General features: G+C 35.1%; 4 protein-coding genes across 11 annotated transcripts in view; 2 read left to right on the forward strand and 2 right to left on the reverse strand.

The window, feature by feature from the left end:
- Positions 1-7458, forward strand: part of LOC105214231 (bestrophin-1) — a 39163-nt gene extending 31705 nt beyond the window's left edge. For 5 of the 7 annotated variants that reach the window (XM_011187530.3, XM_011187527.3, XM_011187535.3 and 2 more), the window contains exons 6-8: positions 635-1265; positions 1381-1428; positions 6342-7458. In XM_011187530.3, the coding sequence (XP_011185832.1) occupies positions 635-1265; positions 1381-1428; positions 6342-6748 (1086 nt within the window). In that variant the 3' untranslated portion in view covers positions 6749-7458. The remainder of the gene's footprint in view (positions 1-634; positions 1266-1380; positions 1429-6341) is intronic. The other 2 variants (XM_011187534.3, XM_011187536.3) reach the window with 1 other exon arrangement.
- Positions 7459-11242: 3784 nt separating this feature from the next.
- LOC105214228 (uncharacterized) lies at positions 11243-12559 on the reverse strand. 2 transcript variants are annotated; one of them, XM_054225894.1, is made up of 5 exons: positions 12398-12559; positions 12198-12308; positions 12102-12140; positions 11922-12017; positions 11243-11848 (listed from the first exon to the last, which is right to left on the reverse strand). In XM_054225894.1, the coding sequence occupies exons 1-5, from the start codon at positions 12456-12458 to the stop codon at positions 11643-11645; spliced, it is 513 nt and encodes a 170-aa protein (XP_054081869.1). In that variant the 5' UTR covers positions 12459-12559; the 3' UTR covers positions 11243-11642. The 2 variants fall into 2 exon arrangements, with proteins under 2 accessions (XP_054081869.1, XP_011185826.2); XM_011187524.3 differs by having other exon boundaries at positions 11243-11851.
- Positions 12560-13184: 625 nt separating this feature from the next.
- On the reverse strand, positions 13185-14359 carry LOC105214229 (uncharacterized). The gene is made up of 5 exons (XM_011187525.3): positions 14185-14359; positions 14027-14116; positions 13909-13947; positions 13598-13720; positions 13185-13540 (listed from the first exon to the last, which is right to left on the reverse strand). Exons 1-5 carry the CDS (start codon positions 14243-14245, stop codon positions 13332-13334), a joined length of 522 nt encoding a protein of 173 aa, XP_011185827.1. The 5' UTR covers positions 14246-14359; the 3' UTR covers positions 13185-13331.
- Positions 14360-14670: 311 nt separating this feature from the next.
- Positions 14671-17285, forward strand: LOC105214230 (vacuolar protein sorting-associated protein 16B). Its single transcript, XM_011187526.3, has one exon. The coding sequence runs from the start codon at positions 14778-14780 to the stop codon at positions 16137-16139; it is 1362 nt and encodes a 453-aa protein (XP_011185828.1). The 5' UTR covers positions 14671-14777; the 3' UTR covers positions 16140-17285.
- Positions 17286-17289: the final 4 nt, after the last annotated feature.

Consider the following 17289-nt stretch of genomic DNA (forward strand, 5'->3'; position numbering starts at 1 on the left):
ACTTAACGGTAAGAAACATTTTTAGTGAAAGCTTCTAACAAAAGTTTTCAAATTTTTCCTTTAATTATAGGCAAACAAATCTAATGTATTTCCATAACCTTTAGTTGGTGTAGTACATTTAGAGCTAGTTTAAAGTTTTAAGTTAAGTTTTCGTGAAGTTTAAAGAACCCCATTAGTTTAAAGATGTTTGATACTAAAACTGGTTTACAAAAGTTCATTATTGGATTTATTCCTTAATATTCCGATAAATTTATTATTTAAAATTAAACGAATTCTTTTATTTTCTAAATTTCACAGTTATAATTTAAATACATACTTAATGCATGCACTCAAATCTAACTAGGTCTTAATCACTGCACTTCACCGCTATACAAGGACCGGGGTTTCACTTTAACTGCACGCACCTCACAGCTGTGTGAGTGTCTTTCTCTCACGGATTTATATATTAACTGCACGCACTCTATCTGTTTTCACAACGTCTAACTATTAAGATTGGCTGTCTTTTATAACGCTTTGGTTATTCAATTACTGGTGACTCCAACCATTGTATATATACAACAAATCCAGCGAATCTCATAAAACCCCATACTAACAAATATGCTTTTGTATTTCCTTTCACGCGCTCTTTGTACAGGCCGACGATGCCAGTGGCATACACTTCACAGCCGGCAATGGCAAGGTGCGTCACGGTTCCTCGCCCAGCATCGTCAGCCTAAGTGGCACTTTGACGCGCGTCAACACGGTCGCCTCGGCGCTCAAACGTTTCCTCAGTCGTGATGAGCGTCCCGGCTCTACGACGCCAGTCGATGATGGTACACAAAAGATGCGCTTCCCCGGTAGCGCCAGTTCGGCCAGTCTAACGGGCAATTTAGTGATGAAGCCGCCCGGTAGTTTACGCATCACAGATCAAGTCATCGAAGAGGTGGACGAACAGGCCACGATCACTTCACATCGTGCCAACGATCAGGTGCGTCCAAATTTACAGGATATATTTTTGCCGGGTTTGGCGTCCGGTAGCAATGCTGCGCATTCCGAACCAATGGATATACCGCCACGACCTACTTCGTATATGCGTACACAATCGACCTACGAACCGACGCTGTTTCCACCAGGCGGTGTGGAGGCCTTACTGAGCACGTCAGCACCCACGAATGGCAGTCCACGCATGGTGCAGACTGTGCCGAATTCACCGGTCGCCGATCCGTCCAGCACCAAATCACTTTTCGATCGTCAAGTAATTGCGGATAAGGGCAGTCGCGAAGCGGGTGAGTTTAGTTAATACAACTGCATGAGAAACTCTACGTTCATTTATCTTACTTAAGCAATATGCATTCATTTTCATTTAATCATTTTTTATTTTGTTCTGGAAAACAACGTTAGAACGTCCCCCAGAAGTACAGCAGGTTTTCAGATGGTATTTATCGACTGGTAAATTTTTTTTAAGATCACTATTATTTTGCTGAAATTTGTTGTTGTTAAGTTGTTCCTTTTTGAATAGTGAAAAAAGTGTTGTTGCTTTCTTCCTTTCCTTACCTAACAGCGTTTGTATGTAATTTTGTATTTTTACATACTCGATAAGTATGTAGACTTTTGCTGAAATGTTGATTGGCATGTTTTATAATTTTGTTTTTGTTTTTGATTTGTTTTGTTGCATTGCGTTGCGTTGCGTTATTAGTTCAATTGCTTAGAAATTATGTAACCAATTTACCTATTAATCCCGTTTGACCCTTTCATATTACCCACATTTAATATTTATTTTTGCTTAGCATTTCCGAAACCCTTAAATACTGTGTTGTGGATCATAAATATTCTGGCTTACATCTAAAGGCTAGCAGTACACTCTTGCATTAAGTAAAACTGCATAACTTTCTTGTTGTGTCGAAATATAAATCGTTTGAGAAGAGAGTGAGTGACGAATCGAACACGCTTATAGTATGTTAATGAAAAGGTGATTTCTTACTAATTATCATAGTGGGAAAAGTAACATTCATCCTGCACACAAATTCAAATTTGATTTTTGCTTTTTCTAGTTTTTGTAGACTGGAGTTCAGCATGGTGATATGTTTATTAAATTATTTCGAAATACCCAAAATAGATGTTATTGCAATAGAAAACACTCGTGGGTATGCTCGAGATATGGACATCTTTTCATCGATCGTACTTATTTCTCTAGACTAAGATTGAAACTTCTTGGATGTCATATCTCTGGTAAACCCGGCAAATTGACTGACATCGATATTAGTCGCCTCAGCAGAATTGTAATAGACTAAAGTCCTCTTAGTAGTTTTGGTAACTTAAAGAACAATCAGCTGAAAACTGTCTTAATCTAACCTAGCAAATGCTGATCTAATAAATATATTTATCATATACAAGTTTAAAAAATTCAATTGAAGTATTGGAAAGAATTGAGGAGTGCCTTTTTAAAATAGGATATTTACAATTTTATTTTGTTTTAACTAAGTATGCAGTCTTGCACAATGCACTATTTCGTCATTTGGATTATGATCTGGATGAGATAGTTTCCAAGTATAAAAGTTTTAAATGTTAGCGTCCGTGTCAAAACGGGATATTTTTATACTCTCACAACAAACTTGCTAAATAGAGTATGATAGTTTTGTTCACATAACGATTGTTTGTAAGAGTAAACGAGTTAGATATAAGGTTATATATACCAAAGTGATTAGGGTGATGAGTAGAGTTGAAATCCGGATGTCTGTCTGTCCGTCTGCCCGTAACTTGGTAACACGTATTTCTTGGCACCATATGAAGGTTAGGTTCGTGCTACGCCCACGAAATGGCGGTAACCAAAAACGTATGAAGAGCTATAACTAAGCAACAAATTAAAATATGAAAGTGAAATTTGGTACAAAAGATCGCATAAGGAAAGGGCATATTTGGATGTCAATTTTTTGGGTAAGTGTGCGTGGTCCCGCCCCCTACTAAGTATTTTGTACATGTCTCGTAAACTACTAAAGCTATATCAACGAAATTCTCAGGAGTCGGGAGAGGAGGAGTGTTTTTCTTCAAACACTTCCTTATACAGTCCAAAAATGGAGGAAATCGGATTATAACAATACAAAGGTTATGTTGAAAACTACTAAAAATGCTTTAATTCAGTAAGGAAAAACACCAGAAACCTTAAATTTCATTATAAAGATGGTACAGAAAGGCTGCACTCAAATTGGTATTCACCCACTCCGCCCACTTATGGGTCAAAATCCATATCTCCAAAACTACTCTACCAATTTCAATGAAATTCGAACCGTAATATTCTCCTTGCAACCCAATGATATGTTATGAAAATAAGCCAAATCGGTTCACAACCACGCCTCCCATACCAGAACTTGAAGTCGATCTGAATCCTTTACCTTATAATATATAATGTAAACACTAGTGAATATATCGGAACAGAACTTTGCATAAATACTGCATTTAGTGTGGCATCGCCCTTCTAAAAATCGACGACATCGAACTGTAAGTATTTAAGGCTCCATATATCGAATATGAGGACCTCAGACCTTCGAATAATTTTTTTACCGAATTTATATGTAAGTCTCACAGAAATTTTGAAGAAATTCAGAGGGAATATCTTTCTTTTAATTATATATCTCCGTGCCAAAAATGCGTGAAATCGAGTCATAACTTCACCTAACTCCCACATACCTAATATTAGGGACATTTTCAATGGACTTTATACCATATACATGACGAATATGTCAAATTGTTTGTTATATTATATTACTAACACATTAAAAGTACCAGGCGAAGACTGGATTCTTGAAGATATAAAAAGCTTGGATGAGAATTATTGGATAGTATTCAATCATTGATGAGCGATTTTCTCTTTAAGAAACTGGTTCGTGGTTTAACAACAAATTGAAGGCCTATGGAAACTACAGATTTGAATCTGCTACAGAACAACCTATGTCATTACTAAAAAGGGACAAACGATCTCTTTTAACTTTAGATAATTTTGATGTAGTATAAAGTTCGCTGAAAGAATTCATTCAATAAGCGGTTTTGGAGAAGAATGATATAGTTTAGATGAACTGTAATGGTATTAGAAATTTAAAATTAGCAATTCAAACTGCAGCACTGAAGAACACAAATCTGTAATGGAATATACATATGTTGCAAAAGAGAGGATATTTACAACATAAAACAAAACTAAAGAGGATATTTATAAAAAAAATAGACAACAAATGGGGATATTATTAAAGTTTCGTGTCAAAGTGGGATATTCTGACTTTTTAGAATTCTGCAGCTCTAAATGGCAAGGATCTGTAAATATTTCCGTTATATCAATTTCTTATTTTGTGAAAATAAAGTTGAGATGTAAATATCCACTTTTGAAAATACACTTCTAAAAAGGTCTCAGAGAAATCATTGATTTATATGTATAACTAGAATCAGGATATAATATAATTCTTTGAACATCATTATACGAAACACTTCCTGAAGTAGATTATATTATTTTTCAAATAACTGTAGCTCATATTATAGAACTAAACAATTATATTTGTTCGTATATATTGTATGGTATTTATTTAATTTAGAATCTGAAATATGTACATATATATTTACTATATCCTTTAAAACTATATCTATCTTTTAATGAGTATATTTCTTCTAATTGGTCAACGTTTTCCTACAACATAGTTTTTTTTGATCTGCTCAGTGGTATATATAATATAGATTTAGTAATTTTTGGCAGATCTGGTAGAGTCTTTAATGGTAATTTGTGTATTTTTGAGCAATCTATGCGTTATAATTGTATATTTATATCGAAAAATTATAAAGAGTGATCCATTTCGAGGTTCCCAACTTTTTTAAAGAAAAATCACAGAAAATTCAAATTCAATTCAACGTTTCAGATGGTCCATCCGTTGAGTCCAGTTTCCAATGACTCATTTGAGCATTTCGACTGGTGGCTGGCGAATGACATGCGTGATGTTTTGGTAAAAGGTCTGAATCGAAGCGAGTTCGTCTGCATAGACCCACTTCTCTCTCTCCTTCGCAGTTCCAGATCCCAAGTGTAACCAGGTCACTCTCCACCTGGTCCCTCCAACGGAGTGGAGGCCTTCCCCTTCCTCGGCTTCCTCCGGTGGGTATTGCATCGAACACTTTCGGAGTTGGAGTGTTTTCGTCCATTCGGACAACATGACCTTGCCAGCGTAGCCGCTGAACTATGTCAATGTCATCGTATAACTCGTACAGCTCATTATTCCATCGTTTGCGGTATTCGCCGTTGCCAATGTTTAAAGGACCGTAAATCTTCCGCAAAACCTTTTTCTCGAAAACTCCTAGTGTCGTCTCATCTGAGGTTGACATCGTCCAAGCTTCTGCACCATAAAGCAGGACGGGAATGATAAGCGACTTGTAGAGTTTGATTTTGGTTCGTCGAGAGAGGACTGTACTGTTCAATTGCCTACTCAGTCCTAAGTAGCACCTGTTGGCAAGAGTGATTCTGCGCTGGATACTTTAGACTTTGCATATTTATAGGAAATTTACATATCCACATAGGAAAAAGTTTAACGGTATGCTATCACACGATCTTGGTGGGCAATCGACTGACCCAAAGCGTGAAATTATCTGCTCATCGAAGTGTTCTCTCAATAAATCCACTGATAAATCTGTGGGAAGTGACGTCTTTTTGAAAACAAATGTCGCTGAGATCACGAGCTTCAAATTAAGGCATCAAATAGTCGGTTATCATAGGGCGATAACAAGCCGATTTGCTGCGAACGACGCCGCATCGACTTTCCACGGTCTTCGTGTACACTCTCAGCTCCGGCTACGATATTTTCTTCACTGGGTGCTGGACTTAGTATATTCGGTCGAATATGATCTAATAGTATATGCTGCGTCTCAAGATGGGTGATGGTGTTGCGAATAGTACGCTCAGTAGGCCGATTATGTTGACCATAAGTTGAGCGAAGCGCGCAAAACAAATTTCTTCTCAGGTGAATTTTCGTAATAAAGTTGAACAATATGTAAACGTTGTTCAGACGTAAGTCTTTCCATGATGAAATGCCAAACAATATTGAACAAAAATAGCTTGACACGATTCACGCGTTAAGGGCTATTGAAAAAAGTTCCTCCACTTCGATCACCCTATAGATGAATTTTTGTTTAATTTAAAAAATTAGAACTTTAAAATCATAGTATATAAATTGATACTAATGAATTGATCGCACTTTTTCAAGACATTTACTTTCAAATTGCTCAAAGATATACAAAATTTGTATTGAACCTCCATTAATTGCATGCTATTTAGAAATCATTACAACATTTACTTCAAACAACTATTTGACACATTAACACCTCCACTTTCTCCGCAGTCGATGACATGGACACGAAGTCCACAACGGATGCGCCTGGAGCCGAAGACGAGGGCGATGACTTCGACAAATTGAAAGCAACGCGCGAGAAAGAACGCTTGCAGCGACAACAACAGAAGTTGGCGCGCACAATCAGCACCGCGCCCGGCATAGATGGTGGACCGACGGTGGTGCCCGTGGTGGCAGCAGCCATAATACCCACAACCGTAGTGCCAGCGCCAGCGCCAGCCGTGGCAACTACAACGGTGGCGGCAGCAGCACCGGCAGCCCCACCAGCAGCAGCGCCAGTGCGTCCACTCTCGACGATCTCATCAGGCGAAGACCTGCTGACAAATAATGATCCAGACGAAACGGTGGAACCGCTCACAACATCCACGGCCAAAGCCTCGCCGGACAACGTGGGCTGAATGCTCAACACTCAAGCATTTCCATGAGTGGCGTGAGCGAGGAATGCTTGAATACACATGTGTTACAGTGTGCGCTAAATGTATGCGTACAAATGTTTTCATGCAAGTAATTGATGAAATGTGCTCAACATTTTTATTTCGGCATTATTATTATTATTAGTTTTAAGTTTATGGCATTCATACACAAATGTTCGAATTTGCAACAATTTAGCATTTAAGTTGCCTAGAGACCCAACAACCAAGTATATAGTTTCGCGACAAATAATCGTTTAAGTGGCGGCGTAAATCGTTGGTATTATGTAATGTAGTTGACGTGTGCTCTGTCTATAGCGTTTAGCGTAGCATAGTTTTGTGCGCAAAATTACGGAAATGTATAGGAAGTTTTACATTAAACCATTTTTATAAAAAAAAAATTAAAAATCGGGAGTGAGAACTGTAAGTTGTGTATGTACGAGTATATAAAAATAACGTAAATTATTTCGAAATTTATGTAATGTACGCCGGTCTAATTACATAACACGTTTAGAGTTATTTTGAAATTCCGTATATTTGATGCCTCTCTTCTAGTGGCATTAAGCGCAAATGCTCAGAAAAATTGCTGAATCAAACAAGTTGACAATTAAAATACTATATACATATATATACATTTGTATATATAGACCACACTGCAAGGCTTTGTTGTTCATAAAACAACAAAAAAAAAACATAAACTAAGCATTCGAAGTGATATATTCAAAAGACATAAATAAGCTATTTTTCGAAGCAATTAATCGATTTTTTACTTAGCAGCCTATATAAATGTAATTACAGTCAAATAATAAATGCAATTATTAAAGTGTAAGTAATCATCATCGACGATATTAAAGTATTTTGTGTAATTTTTTGCAATTTTGCAAGTCTAATCGGTTGTGTGAGCATTTGTTTAAGCAAAAAATTATGAAAATAATTATTGTGTTGTTTTAATATTTTAGTTATGTTGAAAAGCGATGTCCAACGTATTACAAAAACTATCAATAATTTAAGGTATTTGTGCTACAAACAAATAAAACAAGTAATCTCTCTAGTAAATAAAAGGGTTAATACTTAAAAAAATATTTATAATATTGTTTAAGTTGGTTAACTAACTTATAACTGTATTTTATTTTACAGAAAAATTTCATATTAAATAAGTAACGAACTTATTTTGTATAAAATTGAGCTTGAATCAAATAAATTTACTCGAAAATAAATTTGTTTCATTTTTAAAGCATGGATATTACTCAAAAATGCACATTTTTTTTAATAAAATTAATTAAATTAAAAAATAAATAAATAAAAATAATTATTACAATAGGATAAATTTGTTTCATAAAATAAAACAAAAAAATAAATTATCAATTTTATTTTTCCTTTTTTATTGAAAGAAAACTTAAAATAATAATTTTAAAATAAAACATTAAATTTAAAGTAGCTGGAAAAAATTAAATTAATTAATTTTATTATGGAAAAACATAAATATATTATTTTTCAAAATTTTTAAACAATAAATTAAAAACAAATTAAAGTAAAATTAAATTTTTTTAAAAGAAGTTAAAATATAACGTAAAAACATTAAAAAAAATCATAAAATCATTATACAAAAAATAAATAGAAATTCCAAAATAAATTTAACATAATACTTTTTATACCCTGAACAGGGTATATTAAGTTTGTCACGAAGTTTGTAACACCCCGAAGGAAGTATACGAGGGCTGCTATATATATTTCTGGCCTAGGCAACACTAAGTGTTGCCAGGTGCAATCTGACATTTCCATTGGAAAGTTTGAAATTTTTTAGCATAACATCACTCAGAACGATTTGTAATTTAATTGTTTTATTCGTGAACATTTTCGTGCGATCATTTTTCACAACTTTCGACGTGGATTATCGCGACAAGAGTGCATCGATGAACTAAAATTTTTGTATGGCTATGAAGCACCATACTATAGCATTGTGAAAAACTGGTACAACGAATTCAATCGTGGCCGACGCTCGCTCAAAGACGAATTCCGTGAAAGTCGTCCAAAAACAGCCGTTGTGCCAGAAAACATCGATGCCGTACGTGAACTGATAATGCAAGACCGTCATGTAACATACCTTCAGATAGAGGCATGCCTATGCATTTCTCCCACCAGCATACATTCGATATTGCATGAACACCTGACCGTAAAAAAGGTTTGTTCTCGTTGAATCACGCACAATTTGACAATCGCTAAAAAAAGGGCTCAAAAAAAGTGCTTCGAAAATTGGTTTGAGCGCATGCAAAAGTGTATAAATCTTGATGGAGAATATTTTGAAAAACAATAAAACCATTTTCGTTGATAAATATTTCTATTTTCATTATTAGGCCAGAAATATATATAGCAGGCCTCGTATATATAAATGATCAGTATGTTGAATTGAGTCGATTTAGCCATGTCCGTGGTCCATATCGGACCACTATATCATATAGCTCCCATACAAACTGAACGATCGGAATCAATGGCTTGTATGGAAAACTTCCGCATTTTACTACATATCTTCACGAAAGTTGGTGTGAGTTAAAAGATCTATTTTCTATATTAAATAACCTTAATGTTTCTAGCAAACAACCCGGCTAAAAAGAATTAGTAAAATGTTTTCTTTTTTTTACTTACTTTTTCTTACGTCTTTAGATTTGCTTAAACACATAGTTACTAAAAGAAATGCACCTGTGAAGGGTATATTAGCTTCGGTACAGCCGAAGTTAACGTTTTTTCTTGTTTAAATTATTTTTTTTAACATGTTCCATATTTTATTGAAATCTCTTTGGTTTATTGATTTGCTCAGATAAATATTCGGGTTCGTTTCATTTATGTAGCCCTAAATGTGATTGAAATAGAAGAAGAGGTCTACAAAAGGTACTAAAGGGGTTTTCAATAAGAGCGCTACAATGAAATTCTATATGCCTGTGAAAATGTATTTGATGCCATTATGTATGGAACTCGATTTATTTTGCAGAAGTTCAGATGCTGAACCCATTTTCGACGGTTTTCAAGCATAAATCGGCCGATACTGCTGGAATTTCACGTTGGATATTCGTACGAAGTTCTTCAATCGTCACTGGCTTGTTGGCATAGACCATAGACTTGACGTAGCCCTACAGGAAATAGTCTAACGGCGTTAAATCACACGACCGAAGCGGCTAATGGACTTTGCCATTTCGTGAGATAACACGTTCACCAAACTTGGTTTTCAATAAATCGATTGTGACATTCGCTGTGTGGCTTGTGACGCCGTCCAGTTGGAAACACATATTGTCCAAGTCCATATGATCCAATTCGGGCCAAAAATATTCTGTTATCATTGAGCGGTATTGACGAAGTCATTCAGCCAGAAATTAGCCTCATCGTTGAAGATGATATTTCGATGAAAATTCGTATCATTTTCCAGTTCAGCCCAATTCATGAACATACGATGGGTGTGGTGGTCAAGCGGCTTCAGTTCTTGCACCAATTTGATCTTGTAAGGATATAGGCCAAGATCTTTTAGCAAAATTCGCCACAACGACGTCTCAGAGATGCCCAACGCATGAGAACGACGTGTGAGAGACTGATTTGGATCTTCCTTAATTGATGCGCTAGCGGCAGCAATATTCTCGACACTACGGGCATTTCTTTGCCTCACTGACTCGGAAACATTTTGTACTGTGAATTCAAATTTTTCCATTAATTGCTCAATTGTTGATCTGACAGGACGATTATGACGACAACAAATTGGACGTAGCGCTCTTAAAGTTGAGGCCACTGACTCCGAAGTTCGGTAGTAAATTTTAATATTTCGACTCGTTGTTGAATCATATATCTTTCCATGATTAAATGGCAAACCTTACTGAGAAGAAATGACAAAAGAGTGGGGAAAAATACGGCGTCGTTTGCTGTCCCTATCGGCCTACTTTTGTAGCGTACTATTAACCATTTACTATATACGAAGTGTCATCTTGCAAAGGAATATTCAGATGGTCTAATTAACCTGGAAGAGGGTTTGTAGATGACTTTGAACGGCACAATGTAGCAGAGAAACCAATTTTATTTGGCCGCAAATAGAGAAAAAAGTATACATATACATTTCCAAGACCGCCGATCCCATGTAACCAGAACGGACCGAATTTTTTTTCGTCCAAAAACTGTCAACACGAGAGCATTCCTTAAAATTATTTTTGGGAATATTTTGTACCCCTAAAACAACAACAACAGGAGAACTCTCTCGCGCTAAAGAGCGACGAAATACGGCAAACCATCTAAAGGTCGAAAAAACTTACCTTGTACTAGAAACTTATCCTTCAATCCAGGCGACATCACTAACCCACGACTTCTAAAAAAGAGGAGAGGATGGGGCACTAAAAACTCACAGATACCAATTATCAGAGCCGACATATCAAACTTCTAGCTCGTTGACCAAAAGTATGGATCCAAAGATCTCTGGATCTAGATCCCAAGATCTCTGAAATTAAAACAATTTGTTGCTATGTCCATTTAGGTTTATTAGAAGTGTGCATTTTGTTTACTATGTATATATATACATAGGTACATATATACTATGTGAAGAGCTAAAATATTGGATGGTTATGTCGATCAAGTGAATTACACAAATACTACAATATATAAACAATTACAAGAATTATGTATGAGCAAATAAAATACAAACGAAATAAATAAAAATAATAAATACATACAAGAAGAGCAATAAAATCAAATTTTGGAAAATACTATAGAAAAGGTAATAAAATTAAAAAATCATAATTAAAGAATAATTAATAATAAAAAAATACAAATGTATGTATGTATATGTGCAGTTCACTTGTTTGTGGTCAATTGAAAATAACTATTGAGCAGCATGTGTCTGTATGTATTGGCCTTAATTGGCCATTTCAGTGGCAAGCATCGACAGCACCATATTCACACGATTTTGCCAACCTCTTCTACGCGAATTCTCGTCAAGAAGAGATTTCAACTGATTGCCCAGCTCCATACGAAATTCATTAACTTTCGCGTCGATGCGCTCCACCGTCAACAAGATGCGTTTATTGAACGAACGTTTCTTGGTCCGTTTGTCCTCAGGGGCTTCTGAAAATACAATTAAATCAAATTTGTGTTGTCTAATTCACTAAGATAACAATTTTTTCTAAATACATACTAGAATCCTCCGTAAATGCGGAGTCTATGGAAATACAATCGAGTGGATGCTCAGAATCTTCTTCCTTGTTATATTTATAACTACCGGAAAGTGGATCTGCAAGTGCATACATATGTATATACAAATTAAGAGGTGGACACAATTTTTGAAATAAACTCGAAAGTTTTCACTTGAACTAACCTAATGTGCCGCCAATGAAATCGTCTGGATATTCCCTCGCTTTAATATAAAAGAAAAAACTATTAAAATGTGTAAAATTAATTTCATTTGAAATACCTGAATTAAAAAATGAGTCCTCTGGGTCGTCAATAGATATGTCTTGAGGTTCGTCGGGTAGCTCTATTATAGCGGCGCCTACACTGATCATGTGTTCGTGGTTTACAGGATCTTTAAGTATATATATACATACATATATGTATGATTAAGATATAAATATAAATTTGGTAATAAATATATATATATACATATATACAAACCTGTTTGAAGACACCTGATTTCCCTGTAATCACCATTTATTTCGATTGTATGCGGAAACATATTTAAAATGGACAAAACGACAAACGTATAGAACTGCTGCTGGCTGAAAATGGAATGACAGATTTTATGATGGAAGACGAGCAATTTTTTGACAAAATAATTTTTCCAACGGTTTACTTGCGGTTTCTTGCAATTGTTTTTGTAGCGACTTGGAGCGGTAACCTTCCAATGTTGTTGTCATTGTTTGCTTAGAGCTGAAAGCTTTCCATTAACTGGTCTTCCATACCCTCATATTTGCATTCTTCTTCTTCTGTTTTGCTTCTATCTAAGGGAAAAAAATTATAGATTCGCGCTGTCTAGAATTATTTTCATGTTAACTATTAAATGAAAATAAACTATGAAATATTCCTAAATCATTCCGTCAGTAAAAATCAGACTTTCCTTCCAGCAATCCGTTCCCAACTCAGTTGGATTTAGGTAACTGGAACAGTACTGAATGTATGGTATTTCAGCGCAAGGTCTTCCACCTTAGCAGCATTTCACCGAACAATTTGAAGAAGATTTTATGTAACAACAATAAAGTACGTCCTTCTTGCATCTCATCAGGTTGACCCATATCATGACACGAAATTTTATTATAATAAAGTTAATATCGAAATTGTGAACAACCATGAACCAATTATCAAATTATGAAATACAATTTTCTTTTATATATGTACTTCACTCGCTAAGAATGCTAAGAAAATTAAGAAAATAATAAACCTTCCCCAGCAAAATAAAACAAAGTTTTGTGGGTGTGTGTTATCTTTACTAAATAAGTGAAATTGAGTCAATGAAGTGAAATAGAGATAAACACACCCGGTTTTTATATATTATATACAATTGAAAATTCTTTATGAATTTTGAATATTTGTTGGTCATATAAGTTGGAAATTATTCGGGTGCCATATTAATGGACACTCGGTCCAGTAGTTCCATTATGTGATTTGTCCACGCCCTTTGTCGATTGTTGGCCTGTATAAGACTTTCCGCTTGTTTCTTGGTAGTCTCATTGAAATATTTCAATTTTTCGCTTATAATCTTCACTCTTTTTAGTACTCGTTTATTTAACAGACGTTTTTCACGAACTGTATCTTCACTGCCTGTAAAAAATCGATGCGGCTAGAAATTGAAAGCAATATAATTAAATTAAATAATACCTGATTCATCTGAACTTATGTTATCATCGGAATCAGTTAAAACACATTCGCCTGCAGCATTTAACCTTCTACAAATGTGTTCTTCAGGCTCAGAAACATGCACAGTCTCTCGAGTTATGGGATCTAAAAAGATAGTGGATTAATTAATACGAGTAATCAGAAAATGACGAGTTAGAAAAGAGGCTATATTGGTTACTAGCAATATTTTCTGTGTTATTTACTGCATTTCCATTCGATTAGACCATTTCAATAGGTCTTTTATAGATTACTTTACATATTACCACCCATCACGAATGTGCTAGTGTACTCACCATAAGAAACAACTATGGAACCCGTTGGAAAATTATCGGCTTAAATTGAAGAAAAAAAAGAATAAAATATATAGTTTATACAAATTCTTTCAGAAAATATCATAAAATGTAAATATACCAGTGTTTAAGAAAATATCCGTAACGGGCCTCACATGGCTTCTATCATATCTAGTTCCAATATGGACGGTATATCCCTCGGTGGCTTGATCTAATCGCAAGCATAAATACATATATTTATATAGATATTGTTGATGCCAACATTATTCAGTTACTTACTATAAATTACATGCCTAATTGGCAATTGGGCTCCTTGAAATTCAACTACTGCTGGAAACATTTTCTAAAATAATTACAAAAAGAATACACAACGTAAAAAAACTTAGAAACGAGGACGAGATCACAAACGTATAACGATTTTGCTAGTCAAAAGACAAATGGACGATTGTAATGTGACAGTAAAAACAGGTAATTTTACTTTGACTTTCAATCCAACGGTTTTCTTACGGTTTCCTGTTATTGTTGTTGCAACCAGTGTTATCTTGTCGCCCATTCCAAATTAAATATTTATGTAGTATTGATAAGCATGAAAGTGTATCAAAGCATATAGCTAACTCTAGCTTCAAAGTTGCCCTCCGTAGACTTAGCAAAAACTAAAACAAATAGAAACGCAATTGTTGTTTTTGCTTTATAAAATAAATTTAATACAGTTAAATATTTACACACACTGCAACCCTGTTGTCAACAAAATTTTCTTTTCCGCTTTGCTGCAAATATTCGTAAACAATTAATAAGCTGTCAGTGAACAGCTGTTCAACTGCATCCAGATTTGCTAAATTAAAAACATATAGAAAACTGCAGCAGCATATATAATGGACCAGTTTGATAGTGAAAGCTATTGGAATCGTTCATCGAGTCGAGGATTCAGTTTCGATGACGATGAAGATGTGCAGGGTGCAACTGCTGTTGGCAGTAATATAAACGTAAACAATATACTCAACGATTACGATACTATCTCAGAAGCGAGCTTCGACAATAGCGCTGCAGGCAGTGCACTTAATCTTTCTGTGAAATCTGTAATCTCTGAAGAAGCATTAAAAATGCTAATACAAGAACAAACGCTTGATGATCGTATAATGTCGAAAGGCGTTGCGCCGGAAGAGGAGTTACGTTTGCTACGCAGGCAAATACAAACGACTTGTTATAATCCCTCACCGGAAGCAACGGCATACAAACTATTACTTGGCAAATGTGCGCCTTTGGAGGTATTTAAGTCTATGCACGAAAAAGAACAATTGCTTGATGCAGTGCTGAAGTGTGGTGGAGGCGATGCCGTTATTGGTGTGTTGCTTTTCCTAAAGAAGACATTGAATCGCAGGAATTTTCTAAAAATACTCGAGCAAAGACCGCAAGCCCTACAAAACTACATCGGCTACTTGCAACAGCGTCAAAGTCAGGAAGTTGTGGAAGTGCTACAACACTTCGGTAAACATCAAGAATCTTCGCTAACACTCTTTAAAACTGCAATGACATGTAATAATTTGCAGCAACGTAAGCAAAAATTGCTGCAATTGCTCGATCAATATAGCGGTGATATGGGTGTGGTAAGCGTTTATTTGCCACACTTCGAAGCAGCACTGAAGCTGCTCGAGTTGATCGAGAAAGAGCGTAATGCGCTTGACAATTTGGTGGACATAAATTCGACACCCATAGAGGTGCTATATCGGTGCTGCCGCAAGCACAACAACTGGAAAGAGCAAGAGTTGACTCGTGCCACATCACCATTTCGCCTGAGCGCCGAACTACATATATCACCGGCGCATTTCGAATGGACTGCTTTGAATGAGCGCGCAAATGCGCAGGCCTATGCTGATTTGGAAAGTGTTTTCGAACGTGTGCCCGCTTGGCTACCGTTGAAACAAAAGCAATTTCACATAAGTTTCTCACTAGAGTTAGCTATATTGCGCCTTCACGCATTGCAAGCGCCCACGAGTGTGCTTTATATGTTTCTATCGAAGATGAGCAATACTCCAGAGAAGCTGGAGCTAGCTAAGCGTGTTAAGTGTGTGCGTGCGATTGTCGATGCGTTAGCGGGCATGAAGGACACAAATCAATTGACACAATTAAAGGACACTCTACCGGAACGTTCCGAGGAGCAATTCTATTGTGAAAAGGCGCTGAAAACGCTGCAAACAAAGCGTTGGACCACGGATAACATTAATTTGAAATTGTAGTGCTGCAGAGAGTTGGCATTGCAGACAACAAGCAATAATTCTTTTTTCGTGTGACTTGGATTGGTTGGCCAGTGAATTATAGTCTAGTGATGATAATAAATGTAAACAATATTTTTCCTCGCTGCAGTAAAGTTTCAAAACTTGTTTTCAAATGTATGCACAATTTTTTTACGAAATTTATTTTTATTTATTTAGGAAAAAACGTTTATATTTTTTATTTATAATTCTTGATAGTTATTACTATATCTTTATGTTGTTTATGGTATGTTTTATGTATGAACTTTTTATTTGCAACTTTTTTTTCGGAACTCCTGCACTTTCCAACACATATTTTTTTTATAATCAAGTGTAACTGCATATTTCCAAGATCACAAGCTCTCAACGCACACAAACTGTGTGTGTATGTGTGTGTACAGATTTGTATTTTATTCAGTTACTGTACTCATGATTATTATTTTTTCAATTTGAATTTTTTTATACAATACTTTATATGCAAATTATTTACTAAATTATTATTTGAGTAAAAAATTTAAAGCAGTTTTATTTTTGCAAAATATTTTAGGCAAAAAAATTGTTTTTTAATTTTAAATACGTTGAAAAAACGTACGCTAAGCAATTGCAGTTTGACTATATAGTTACTAGTTGTTTTTTACTCGTTCTCATTTATTTTATATTTTAATTTATTAGTTGCTAAGCGCATTAAGCGTAAAGCACAAATCGCCGGATAAAGCGAACTTAAAGACTACATTCAATTTTTCTTTTAATTTAAACTTGTTTTCATCGATTTTTATTTACTTTTTACTAACGGTATATATTTAACTATGTGCTTCAGAAAGTAATTGGTTATTTACCTACGTGGTGTTTATCTTTGGAATCACCACAGATTTGAGTTTTTCATTTTTGTAGTTTGATAATGTTTAGTGAGTGCCTTATACATGTTTATGTAGTTGTATATATGTATATGAAGTATTTGAAGGAGATAAAATGAAGATATGTGAGGAAAAATAAAATTTAATATGAAAAATTGAAAAAAAAATCTGAATGAAAATTAACGTTTTGTAGGTGATTCACTACTGGACGATTTGTGACAAAAAAAATATTTCTAAAAAAAATAAGAAAAGATATAAAAATAATAAAAAGATAAAAAAAA

Source organism: Zeugodacus cucurbitae, chromosome 2 (assembly GCF_028554725.1).
Source record: "Zeugodacus cucurbitae isolate PBARC_wt_2022May chromosome 2, idZeuCucr1.2, whole genome shotgun sequence".
In the NCBI taxonomy this organism is placed as follows: domain Eukaryota; kingdom Metazoa; phylum Arthropoda; class Insecta; order Diptera; family Tephritidae; genus Zeugodacus; species Zeugodacus cucurbitae.

Coding starts and splice junctions, on each gene's coding strand:
- LOC105214229 (XM_011187525.3), bottom strand. CDS start 14,245: ATGTTTCCAGCAGTAGTTGAATTTCAAGGAGCCCAATTGCCAATTAGG. Junction 13,721..13,908: donor TTCCATAGTTGTTTCTTATG/GTGAGTACACTA, acceptor CTATCTTTTTAG/ATCCCATAACTCGAGAGACT. Junction 13,541..13,597: donor CATAAGTTCAGATGAATCAG/GTATTATTTAAT, acceptor GATTTTTTACAG/GCAGTGAAGATACAGTTCGT.
- LOC105214230 (XM_011187526.3), top strand. CDS start 14,778: ATGGACCAGTTTGATAGTGAAAGCTATTGGAATCGTTCATCGAGTCGA.
- LOC105214228 (XM_011187524.3), bottom strand. CDS start 12,458: ATGTTTCCGCATACAATCGAAATAAATGGTGATTACAGGGAAATCAGG. Junction 12,309..12,397: donor AATCAGGTGTCTTCAAACAG/GTTTGTATATAT, acceptor ATATACTTAAAG/ATCCTGTAAACCACGAACAC. Junction 11,852..11,921: donor CGCATTTACGGAGGATTCTA/GTATGTATTTAG, acceptor TTGTATTTTCAG/AAGCCCCTGAGGACAAACGG.